Source organism: Vulpes lagopus, chromosome 8, assembly GCF_018345385.1.
Source record: "Vulpes lagopus strain Blue_001 chromosome 8, ASM1834538v1, whole genome shotgun sequence".
NCBI lineage: Eukaryota > Metazoa > Chordata > Mammalia > Carnivora > Canidae > Vulpes > Vulpes lagopus.
In genome coordinates this window covers 63,041,515-63,054,493 of record NC_054831.1, presented here as the reverse complement: position 1 = coordinate 63,054,493, position 12,979 = coordinate 63,041,515, and the positions used below count along the sequence as shown (strand labels likewise).

At 52.7% G+C, this 12,979-nt stretch overlaps 2 protein-coding genes across 2 annotated transcripts; both read left to right on the top strand.

Annotated features, from left to right (window-relative positions):
* The first annotated feature begins 4,062 nt into the window (after window positions 1-4,062).
* LOC121497741 (basic proline-rich protein-like) lies at window positions 4,063-4,875 on the top strand. The gene has a single exon (XM_041767471.1). The coding sequence runs from the start codon at window positions 4,063-4,065 to the stop codon at window positions 4,873-4,875; it is 813 nt and encodes a 270-aa protein (XP_041623405.1).
* Window positions 4,876-8,930: 4,055 nt separating this feature from the next.
* On the top strand, window positions 8,931-9,580 carry LOC121497567 (ATP synthase F(0) complex subunit C2, mitochondrial-like). The gene has a single exon (XM_041767296.1). The coding sequence runs from the start codon at window positions 8,998-9,000 to the stop codon at window positions 9,421-9,423; it is 426 nt and encodes a 141-aa protein (XP_041623230.1). The 5' UTR covers window positions 8,931-8,997; the 3' UTR covers window positions 9,424-9,580.
* Window positions 9,581-12,979: the final 3,399 nt, after the last annotated feature.

The window sequence follows — 12,979 nt, the reverse complement described above, 5'->3', positions numbered from 1 at the left end:
GGCAGCTCCAAGGCCGAGCTGTGGGCCCTCAGGCGCCTTGGCCTACCTCTTCGTCTCCATTCCTTGGCCAGAGAAACAGGAAATGATGGTAGCTACCGGGCTGGTGGTTAGGACAGTAAAGCGAGATCATCTGCGTGAAACCTCTGCCGTGGAGCGGACATGTGAGAAAGGGCGGCGCTCCTGACCCGACCTTCAGGCTTCCCGGCCGCGTCATTTCACAGGCCGCTGAGCCTCAGAGGGCTGGGGGGAGGCTGCCTGGGGGGACCCCCGGTGTCCGGGAGCCCTGCCCAGCCTCTGCAGCAGGATTTATCCTGACCCGGTCCAGGGACAAGGAAGCCCGGAGACGTGGCCTCCGACCCCAAGGGGCGCGGCCCGGCTCTGCTGCTCGTGCCCTGGGGCCCTCAGCCTCTCCTCCGCTCCCCTCCTGCCCAGAAGACCTGAGGGCATCAGCGAGCAGCCTCACCGCGAGGAAAAGGCCTTCCCGCCCGCCCCGGCCCAGCCCAGCCTCCCCCTCAGATACGGTGGAAGGAGGTAGGAGGAAGGGGCAGAGGGTTGGCGTCCAGAGACGAACGAACGTCGGAACCTTGGACCCAGCGTGGTGAGCGGGCGCAGGAACCGAGCCCCGAAAATGTCTTGAACGCTCGCAGGGAGCAGGAGGCAAGGCCTGAGGCACCGGATCCCGTCTCCACTCTTTTTTAATTTATTTTAAGGATTTTATTTATTCATGAGAGACAGAGGTTGAGAAAGGCAGAGACACAGGCAGAGGGAGAAGCAGGCTCCATGCCGGGAGCCCGCCGTGGGACTCGATCTGGGGCTCCAGGGTCAGGCCCGGGCTGAAGGCGGCGCTAAACCTCTGGGCCACCTGCGCGTCCCGGTCTCCACTCTTCAAGGTCCGCACCCCAGTCAGACCCCAGCAGGACGCAGCTAGCGCTGCCCACACTCCGTTTCTGCTACGTGTGGAAAGCCCTGGGCGGTCGACGGTCTGCACCCCGCCAGGTGGCCAGGTGCGCAGCAGGGGGCCCGGGGCTTTGGGGCCTTCGCCCTCACCTTCTGGGAGGACGGGTCTTTGGTCGCCTAGTGAGTTAGGCTTCCTTTCTCCAGCGGACAAAAATCTCCCAGCTTCCATTTCCTGAAACCCTTCAGAGCACCCGTCTTCCTAGCCCGCTCGTGTTCTCCGACTCTGCCTCTGCCTCCCGGAACCTCCACCTGGCTGAGCCGAGTTCCTTCTCAGCAGTGCTTATCCAGCTGCTTGGTGGGAACAAGAGGACGGGCCACTCGGCCTGGCTTCCAGCGGAGCCTGCTGCTCTGTGGGTCCGGAACCGCCCGGCAGCCCCACCAGCCTCTCACCCCATCAGTCCCACGCGCTCGCCAGACCCCCAACCCTGCCAGGGGATGAGCCCCTCCCATGGCACATTGCAGCCAGTGGGTTTACTCTGTGGCAGGTGTGTGTTCAAATTACCTGCTCAGATTTAGAATAAGATCATAATCAACTTTCCACTGTAACTGTCTTTGGATAACAACACCACACCTCACCTCTTCCGTACATTTTCTTGTCTATACCAGTCCCACCCCCAAACCACATCCATCAACCCCTTGGAAAGCAGAGAACTAATCCCTTTAAAGTACTGGCCATTTCATGCCTACTTATGTCTGTAGGGTAGTTGTTTATAGTTGTTTGAGCAATTCTGTTTTTTCCTATGAATTTAAAGGGCACAGTTTAAATTGTGATATTCTGTACCTGTGGGCTGGACGGCTACTGTCCAGGACAGTCCCAGTTCACACCTGTCTCAATACACCACTTGGACAGTATTAGGTGGTGGCGGGGCCCTGTGGGATTGCTAATGGATGGCAGGTCCCAGAGGCCCTGGAGAAGTTCCCTGTGTCCACCAAGAAGACAGACAGCTGGGAGACCTCTGCAGGCATTCGGTTTGCCTTTGCCTTAGAAGGCCCGAGGGCTGAGGGTTTGTGTCCATCCTGACCCCCAGCTCCTCCTGAGGGACCCCACCCCAGTGGGGAAACAAGCACAGGACATGCTTGAATCTGAGCCCAGTCTGACCAGGGGCTTGTGCAACGGGCCCTTCCCCTTCCTGGCACCAGTGCTCACGGCCTTCTACATGCCCATCACAGGCCGCCAGTGTGGCCCCAGTGCCCTCCAGAGCGGGTGGAGGCTGTCTGGAGGCCGAGGTCCCGCGAGGCCCTGGGGTGGACCCGGGCAGCTTCCATTATTCAGGATTAGTCCTTGGCAAAGGCAGAGTTGGACATCCAGCCCCCGATTTTAAAGTTCCTTCTCATCAAACAGTCCTAAGACAAAGGCAGCTTTCCAAGTAACAGGCTGGAAAGAAGCGCGGGGGCCTCGGGTCGCAGTGTCCCGTGTCACCTCAGTGCCCCCCCCACTTAGTGTGGCCGGCCCGGGAGGGAGGGGGTGGGGGGCGGGACACCTGGGGCGCCGGGGCCTCTGTGCCCTCCAGCCTTCCCAGGCCCTAGGATCCCAGGTAAGGGTGGTGGGTGGTAGGTGGTGGCCTGGCTCTGGCACGCGGACTGGGGAAGTGGCTTGCTTTTCAGCCATTTGTGGCCATAAACCGCCCGCGTCCCCTGAGGGGCCCCTGTAGGCTCCACCTGTAGCCGGGAGCACGGCGGGGCCTGGAAGCCGACACCCCCCCCCCCCCCCCCGGGGTTGGCAACAGTCCCAGCCTCCTGTCTGAGGAAACCACTTGGCCTTCAGCCTTAGACTTTATTCAACCGGGAGCTAAATTAACACCCCGTAAAAGGGAGCCGCTACAATTACGTTCCTCTGGTCTGGTGGGAAAAAAAGAACGGCTTCATGTCGGACAGAAAAAGGGAAATCACTTCATCAGTCTGATTCCCAGGCGGGGACTCCTAGTGTCGGAAAGAGCGGGGTCCCTCAGCAAGCTGGGGCCGGTCCCCGCGGCCCCGGCCCGCCCGCCCCCAGATCGAAACCCGGAACAGGCTTCTCCCGTCCAGCAAGTGCACAGCCCGTGGGCGCCTCGCGCCGCCGCTGCCCGCAACGCGCCGGGAGCGTGAGGGGCCTGGTCCGGGGCTCCTGGGTCACTCCCTGAGGGGAACTCGGCCGAGTCCACCTCCGTTACCACAGCTTAGAAAGGAGCCCAGGTTCACTAAGTAGACGGGATGGAGATGTGAGTGGCAGTGAGGGACTCGCTCACTCCGTAGGTCTTGAGTTTTAAAGGAAAACGAACAATCTGTCAGGTGTTTTGCGTCATCACTCAAAACATTTCTTGAAAGAATGCTAAATTCGAGCTGAAACCTCACACTGTTTATCCCAAATGATCTTGGCTCCGATCTGTTTTACGAAGGAAGATGTGGAGGCTTCCAGACATTAGGTCAGGGGTCGCCCGGCTCGCAGGCTCGGCTTAAGGGCCCATCACAGATCTGCCCTTGGGCTCAAGCACCAACTATCCTGTCGGTGGAAACTGGAATTGAAGAAGGAGACGCGGCCGTTCCTGCCAGAGGCGGTCTGACCCGGCGGCCGGGGCTCTGGCAGCGGGCGGCCCGACAGGCCCTGGGGAGGCGACCGGCTGCCGCGCACCCGAGCTGTTCGAACCCCAGGCCCGTGCGCCCCGCGGTGACGCCGGGCCCAGGCCGCTCCCTGCCGACGGCGCGTCCGCAAGCCTTCGGGCGGCACGTGGCTTCCACGAGTCACACCTCAAGCGGAGCCGCGGCGGCGGCAGGAGGCTGCTCCGATGGCGGAGTCGCTGAAGGTCACAAAGGAAGGAGCCTCCGGGAATCGAGGGCCCGGCGGCGCTGTGAGAGTGGCGCGCCAGAGAGGGAGGCCCGGCTTCCCCGTCGGTCCCGCCGCCACAGAGCCACGGCCCGCAGGGCCCCAGCCTGCAGCTACACCCGAGGCCGAGCCTCGGCGCCGGTGATTCCCACCGAAGCTTCGCTCCGCGCCTCGCCGGCGAGCGACAAAATCCCCAAGGCCCTGCGGGGAGTACAGGCCCCCGCCACGCGGCTTCTGGCCGGGCAGGGGCGGCTCTTCCGGGGCAGGGGCTTCCGGGGGGCGGGGCCACGGGGCGGGCTCACAGGATGACCCCTCGGGGCGGCCGCTGGGAGGGGGCCGGGGAACCGGAGCGCGCTGCCGGTCCCCGCGAGCCAAGTGAAAAAAACACCGGATGCATCAATCAGAATAGGAGGGAAATCAGATTAACTTCATCAGCAAAAAAGTGCGTTTCTTCAAACTTCAGAAGACCCTATCAGAGTCCGAGTGCTGTGCGCGGGGCCTCACCCCTTCCCCCGCCCCCCCCGCCCCTCAGTCCCCACGGCCCCAAGGCGCCCTCGGGGCCCCCTTCGCCCCAACCTCCAGAGCGCCGCGCCGCCCCTCGACCTTGCCCTTGCGAGGCCCCCAGCTCCTCCTGGAGTGAAGCGCCTGTGAACAACGCAGGGTGCCCCCGGGGCCTTGGGTTCCCACGCGGGGGACCCGAGGCCTCCGCACGGGCTCCGGGCCGGCCGGACCTGGGGGCCGACTGGGGGTCCCGGGCCCCCACGGAACCAGGGGCTCCGCCGAGCGACAGACGGCGCGGCTCAAGCTCGGCCCGGACCCCGCGCCAAGGTCCATTAGCGCTTTGGCCCCAGGACCTCCCCTCGCTGCCACAGGCCCTCTGCCGGGCCCGTCCCCCACAAGAGACCCAGCGGGCCTGTCCTCCCGGCCCACCCTGGGACCTGACCCGGGTCCCCCAAGCGGTTCGCTTCCCAGGCCGGCAGGTGCTCCCGGCCCCTCCTCGGCGTCGGGGGCGCACTGAGCCCGAGGAGGGGGCTCGGCCCCGGGCCCGCGGGGGCCACACACCCGCAGGGACCGGCGAGCGGGCCTGCGGGGCGCGGGGAGCCCTCGGCGCGGGGTGAGGGGGGCGCTGTGCCAGGAGCCACAGCGGCCACCCGAGCCGGGCCCGGACCCGCTCACCTCGGGCTCACCTCGGGCCGTCGCCGTCGCCGTCGCCGTCGCCGTCGCCGGGTAGGCTGCGGTGGAGGCGGGGGCGCGGCTCGGCGGGGCGGAGTTGGCCGCGGGGCTCGCGGGTGGCCTCGCCGCAGCTCGCCTGCCCTCAGGGAACCCCTGGCAAGCACCGTGTGACCTCGAGGCACTTGAAGCCACTCAGGGGTTCGAGGATCTTCAGTGAAGCCCCGGCCACCGAAGGGGCACACACCGGGAGAGGTTCCCCGGCGGCTGTCTTTGGCCCCCGGATCTGGAGAACAGACTTCTGCCCTCTGCCTCCGCTGGAGCCGGCACTCAGGGACCCGCCTCCCAGGACGCCTGCCCCTCCCGTCCTCTCACGGACCCACAGCACCTTCCCACCTCGTGTCCTGGGGCCGCCCATGCCAGTGTTAAACCTCACACCCCCGAGACCTGCCCCACAGCGCTGTGCGGCTCCCGCAGCACGCCTCTGGCTGTCCTGCCTTCTCCCCACCCCCCAATTTCCGGGGACCCTTCCCCTGAAACAAAGGAGATGACACCTATGGAGCTGCTGCGGGGACAGCCACGGGGGCAAGGCCTCTCCCCCCGGCAACGGTACACAGATACCTGGATGGTGTCAGGAGTAGGCCTTGGCCAAAAGCGCGGCTTTCCTTTGGAAGATTTGCTGCTAATAATGAGGGTTTCAAGCTGTGGGCCCAAAAAACTGGTCATCAAAAAATATCCTTTGTAGAAGAGGCCAAGCTCCTATAAAGATGACTCCCTGACCTGACACTTGAACAGGTCAGGACTCAGGGAAACTGCGCATCTGACCCAGACAATCGCTGAGTTACAGCAGGTACCAAGTTCAGTTTCTAAAATGTTTCAAGTGTTTGTCACTTTATATATTTAAGTGACAAAAGCAGGGTGTAAAATTATGTGTCTACCAGGATTCACCTCTATAGGAAGAGTACACATAGAACATAGAAATAGGAATATTGGCTGTGTATATATTTTTTTGATTTAATTTTATTTATTTATGATAGGCACACAGTGAGAGAGAGAGAGAGAGAGAGAGAGGCAGAGACACAGGCAGAGGGAGAAGCAGGCTCCATGCATCGGGAGCCCGACGTGGGACCCGATCCCAAGTCTCCAGGATCGCGCCCTGGGCCAAGGCAGGCGCCAAACCGCTGCGCCACCCAGGGATCCCGGCTGTGTATATTTTAATATAAAAATTGCTGGTAGAATTATGGGAGTAAATGAGACATTTCCTTTCTTTTTCTAGATTTCAAACATTTAGAAAAGTGGCCATGATAACTGGTAATTTAAAAACTACATGCAGGCCAACACTTAACAGTGTCCCCAGCAGCCCATAGGGGCTGAGTGTAGTGACACTCAGATACACTATACACATACATGGCTGTGGTGAATGGCACACTTTTCAGGAAGGAAAATCTGCATGGCCATGTAGGGTTTTGGAGATTCCTCCGAGAGTGGGAAATGGAGGCAGGAGTTGACCAATCATCCATCATTTTAGAGGAGTGACATTGTCAGTGCTATCAGAGACAAGACTTTCCAGAATCAGGTGTTTTCCATTTGTGGATAGACAAGGAAGTCTCTTCAAGAACCTAAACTGAACAAAAAGGCAAGAACCAGTGTTCCTTGACTCAACTCTTGATGACCCAGAGCCCATCGCACCGGCCCGGGCACTCGGGGCACCAGCCGAGCACCACAGCGGATTCCATGCAGGCCGGCAGCCTGCACACTAAGTACATTTAAATTTCTCTTGCATCTAAATGACTCTGGTTAAGGCTAACTACATCAAGAGGAATTCAGTCTTTACCCAGTATGAACGCTACCTTATTAATGTGCTAGAATTAATGATCTCATCTGGAATTTATTTCCCTTTTAGCTCCACTGTAATTATTTTCCTCTCCTTTACATTATGGCAATTTTCCGCGTGCACCCGAGGTAATGGGTCTCCAGATGTAAACACGAGGTCAGTTTGCGCTGCAGAATTTCCAACTTTGTATCAAGTTTACTGTGAGCAAAACCAGTTAACTCCAAGATGAATCCCCCAAAGCACAAAGCACACCCAAGAGGTGGGGAACAAACTGGCCCAGGAGGCACCGACACTCCTCACGGCCCTCATTCCCTCCCAGAGTGACACACACCACTGTCACCCAGCTGGTGCCCTAGGCCCGGCCTGACTTCACCCCTCATAAAACAACTAACAATTATTCAAGAATAAGACACCGGGGAGAGCATCGTAGAATGTGGGGCGGGGGCGGAGGGGGGGTTGGTGCCCAGGTCAGCCCTGCCCCGGAGGCCGAGGAGGCCGCGGGGAGGCAGGAGAAGCGGCCCCCCGCGTGCCCCCGCTCAGGCCTGCACGGCCGCTCACAGGTCTCCCCGGAGCCCCTGGCCCTCCTGGTGGAAGAGCCCAGGGCAAGCGTCAGTGGGGCCGGGAAGCACTGCGGGCACCTCCCGGAAACCCCTACTCCGCTTCCAGCCCAAGGGACCTGCAGAGGAGTTCGTGGGGTCAACCACGGGCCGTTGGTCTCAGAGGTGCGGCCGCGCTTGCAGACCCAGCACCTGGGCCCCCACACGCTTACCTGCAGCCCCTGAACAGAAGCCCCGGAGGCCTCTCTGCCGCGCTCAGGCTTCACCGCTGCCCAGTACAGCCCCCGGTCTCTCGATGCCAGGTAGGGGAGCTCACTCACAGGCTCACCCACCCCCGCGTGCGGCTCCCAATCACCTGAGCCGAGGGAATCTGGCCAGGACACCCAGAAGCTGTGTGGCCCAGAAATGCTCAAGCCGAGAGTACAGCAGGCGGAGTGGACCATCCATAAAAAGTGGCACCTCCGGAGTGTACTGGCTGGAGAGACCACACACAGCTCTGCCTGGCTTGCAGTCAGGTCCCCCACTCAGCCCAGGCAGGGGAGCTTTTTCTTAGCCCCTCACCCCCGCCCCCACCCCATGGCTGAGAGTAGTAGCTCCTAGCCCTTCCCAACCATACAGCCTGGCGGGAACACCCGGGGAGGGTGACTGGGACAGGCACTCCAGGTCCGCCCAGGCAGGAGAGTGCAGCCCACAGGCCGGCCCACAGCGAAGCACAGCTCCCGGCCCCACCAGAACAGAAAGCCTGGTCAGAACACCTGGTAAGCAGCATGGCGCAGCAACCCTGCGGTAGGCAGAGCCAACTGTCTACAGGACAAACCCAGTAGCCCCCTTTGATCAGAGAACTTGGGGCACCAGATGACTTGAGTCAAGACCAGAGTCTTCCTCACATGGGAATTCCAGAAGAGAAAGAGAAAGTATATGGTAATGGCGGAAACTTCCCAAACCTGGGGAGACAAATGATACCCAGATCCACGAGTCCCAAAGGATCCCAAATCCTTGATTCAGTTGAACCTGAATCAGGCTACACCAAAACACATTATGATTAAATTATTAGAAGACAAACACAAAGAATTCTGAAAGCAATAAAAGGAAAGACGGAGAGGGGGTACATAAGAGAGAAGTTACATACAGAAACCCTATTAGACTCTAGGCAGATTTCTCAAAGGAAACATTTCAGGCCAGGAGAGAATAGGATGACATATACAAAATATTAAAACAAAATAACCATCAACCAAGAATTCTACACTTGGTGAAGCTCTCCTTCATAAATGAAGGAGAGAATAAAGACTTTTCACAACCAAAGCAGATGAAACACCACTTGCCTTCCAACAAATACTAAAGGGAGTTCTGTGAGCCCAAAAGGATACTAATGAACATCATAAAAACATTAAAAGGTAGTAGAAAACTCATTGGTAATGGTAAATCTATAATGAAAGATTCCGTAATATGGTGTGAAATTCACTTACAACTCAAGTTTAAAAGTTAAAAAGCAAACAGCGAAAGTAACTCTGACTACAATAATCTTGTTACTTAATAAACAATATTGCAATAGAATACAATAAATCAAACTATAACATCAATAACCTTAAATGGATTAAATTCTCCAATTGAGCCCCGCCCCTCTCGGTCGTCTCCGCTCTGGGAGCAGCTCTCCTGCTACAGCCCCTCATCCCCTGAAAATGTACGCCTGTGCAAAGTTCGTCTCCACCCCCTTCTTGGTCCGGAGCACCTCTCAGCTGTTGAGCCGATCACTGTCTGCAGTGGTGCTAAAACCACCAGAGACACTGACAGATAAGAGCCTCAGCAACTTGGCAGCCCCACATCCCCTGACCTCACTTATTCCTAGCCGCAGCTTCCAAACCAGCGCCATTTCAAGGGACATTGACACGGCAGCCAAGTTCATTCGGGCTGGGGCTGCCACTGTTGGGGTGGCTGGCTCTGGGGCTGGAATTGGGACTGTGTTTGGGAGCCTCATCATTGGTTATGCCAGGAATCCCTCTCTGAAGCAACAGCTCTTCTCCTACGCCATTCTGGGCTTTGCCCTCTCAGAGGCCATGGGGCTCTTTTGCCTAATGGTGGCCTTTCTCATCCTCTTCGCCATGTGAAGGAGTCGTCTCCACCTCCCATAGGTCTTTCTCCCATGTCTTGTCTGCCCTGTATGTTCCTTTTCCTATACCTCCCCAGGCAGCCTGGGGAAAGTGGTTGGCTCAGGGTTTGACAGAGGAAAGACAAATAAATACTGTATTAATAAGAAAAAAAAAATTCTCCAATTGAAGTAAGTATAATGGCTGAATGGACTAAAAAAAGATACAATTGCATGCTGTTTATGACTCACTTTAGCCTTAAAGAATACACACATAGACTGCGTGAAGAAATAGAAAAGGTATTTCAAGAAACAATAACCAAAACCAAAGAAAGCAAGAGTAGCTATAGTTTCATCAGACAAAACAGACATTAAAAATGGTAATAACAGGAATGTCTGGGTGGTTCAGTGGTTGAGCATCTGCCTTCAGCTCAGGTCGTGATCCCAAGGACCCGCTTCTCTCCTGCCTACGTCTCTCTCCGTGTGTCTTTTATGAATAAATAAAATCTTTTTTTAAAATGGTAATAAGAAACAAAGAAGATCATTATAGTGACAAAGGGATCAATCCATCAAGTAGATGTAACAACTGTAAATATTTATGTACCTAACATCAGAGAACCTAAAAATGTAAAGCAAAAGCTAACAGACTAAAAGGAGAAACAAACAGCAGTACAATAATTGGATCTTTAATATCCCACTCTCAACATAGATAATTCCTACAGAGAATCAATAAGGAAAACAACAGATAAGAACAACACGAGAGAACAAATGGACCTAACAGACATATAAATTTCTGACAACAGCAGAATATACATTCTTCTCAAGCACACATGGAACATTTTCTAGGACACATGATATGTTGGGCCACAAAACAAGTGTTAGCAAATTTAAGAAGACTGAAATCATACCAAGTATATCCTCTTATCACAATGGTATGAAACTAGAAATTAACAGGAAAAAAACTAGAAAACTCACAAATAAATGGAAATTTATAACAGTCTCCTGAACAACCAATGATTCAAGAGAATTTTTTTTTTTTTTTGAGTAGGCTCCATGCCCAGCATGGAGCCCAACATGGAGGCTTGAACGCACAACCCCAAGATCAAGACCTGAGCCGAGATGAGTCAGATGCTTAATGGACTGAGCCACCCAGGCACCCCCAAAGGAGAGATTTAAGTTGCTTGAAATAAAAAAGGAAACAAAACATAACCAAACTTACAGGATGCAGCAAAAGGAGTTCTAAGAGGTAAGTTCATAGCAACAAACACCTACATTAGGAAACAAAGATCTCAAACAACCTAACTCTAGTTCCTCAAGGAACTAGAAAAAGAACAAACTGAGCCCAAAGTTAGCAGAAGGAAGGAAATAATAAAGATTAGAGCAGAAATAAATGAAACAGAGAACAGGAAAGCAAGAGAAAAAAAAAATGAACTAAACTACAAGTTGGTTCTTTGAAAAGATAAAAAAAAGTTGACAAATTTTAGCTATACTAACCAAGGAATAAAGAGACCCAATTCAACAAAATTATAAATGAAGATACCACAACTGACATCACAGAAATACAAAGGATCATAAAAAGCTATTATGAACCAACAAACTGGACTACCTGGAAGAAATGGAAAAATTCTTAGAAACCTAAAAAACTAACAAGTCTGAATCAGAAAGAAATAAAAAACCTGAATAGCCCAATTACTGGTAAGATTGATTCAGTTATCAAAAATCTCCCAACAAAGAAAAGTCTGAGGCCAGATAGCTTCACTGGTGAATTTTACCAAATATCTAAAAGAATTAACAATAATCCTTCTCAAACTCTTACCAAAAAAATCAAAGAGGAAGGAATACGCCCAAACTCACCTCACCTTATGAGGCCAGCATCACCCCACTACTGAAGTCTGAAAGGACACTTCAAGAAAATACAACTACAGGCCAATATCCCTGATGAATTCAGATGCAAATACTAGCAAATCTAATTCAGCATCATTCACCATGATCAAGTGGGATTTATACCTAGGATGGTTCAACATATACCCATAAGTCAAGGTGATACATCCCATTAATAGAATGAAAGAAAAAAAATCATAGGACCATATCAATAGAGGCAAAAAAAGCATCTGACAAAATTTAGCATCCATTCATGACAAAAACTCTTAACCAATTTACCATAGAGGAAATGTACCTCAACTTAAGAAAGGCCATAAATGACAAGTCCACAGCTAAAATCATATTCAATGGGAACAAGTTGAAAGCTTTTCTTCTAAGATTAGGAACAGGACAAAGATGCTCTTACCACTCCTATTCAAGATAGTATTGTGCATCCTAGATTCCACCAAAAACTATTAGATCAAATCAATGAATTCAGTAAAGTTAAAGGATACAAAACTAACATACAAAACTCAGTAGGCTTTCAGGGTATCTGAAGGGCTCAGTCAGTTAGGTGTCTGACTCTTGATTTCAGCTCAGGGTCATTAGATCAAGCTCCACGTGGGGCTCAACCCTGTGCATGGAGTCTGCTTAAGATTCTCTCTCTCCTTCTGTCCCCTCCCTACTTGCATGCACACATACTTTCAAAAAAAAAAAAAAAGTCAATAGCATTTCTACACAGTAACAACAAACTATATGAAAAAGAAATAAAATGATCCCATTTACAAAAGCATCAAAATCTTAAGTACTTATGCCTAAATACTTAGGCATAAATTTAACAAAGGAAGTAAAAGTTCTCTACACTTAGGTCTCTCTAAACTATAAGACACTGATGAAAGAAATTAAAGAAGACAAAATAAATGGAAAGGTATCCCATATTCATGGATTGGAAGAATATTGTTAAAATGTCCATACTACCCAAAGCCATATACAGATTTAGTATAATCTTTATCAAGATTCCAATGGCATTTTTTTTATAGAAGTAGGGAAAAAAAATCTAAAATCCATTATTTAAACACAAGGACCCTGAATAGCCAAAGTAATCTTGACAAGGAACAAAATGGGAAGCATCATACTTCCTGATTTCAAGCTATATTATTATTTTTTAAAGATTTTATTTATTTATTTGAGAGAGAGTATGAAAGTGAGCATGAGCAAGGAGAGAGGGAGAAGCAGGTTCCCCACTGAGCTGGGATCCTGATGCGGGGCTTGATCCCAGGATCCTGGGATCATGACCCGAACCAAAGGCAGATGTTTAACACACTGAGCCACCCAGGTGCCCCTCAAGCTATATTATTAAGCTATACTCATCAAAACAATATGGCTGGCCTAAAAACAGATACATTGACCAATGGAACAGAATGAAAAGCCCACTAATAAAACCAAGTATATATGATTAACTAGTATTTCACAAAGGAGCCAAGCATACTGAATGAAGAAAAGAGTCTCTTAAATAACAGTGCTAGGAAAATTGGATATTTGCATGTAAAAGAGTAAAGCTGAATGCCTACCTTACACAACTCACAATAAGTAACTTGAAATGAATTAAAGACTTATTAATTGTAACACCTGAAACTATAACACTCCTGGAAGAAAACACAGGGAGAAAACTCCTTGACAAGGGTCTTGGCAATGATTTTTTGGATATGAAACCAGAA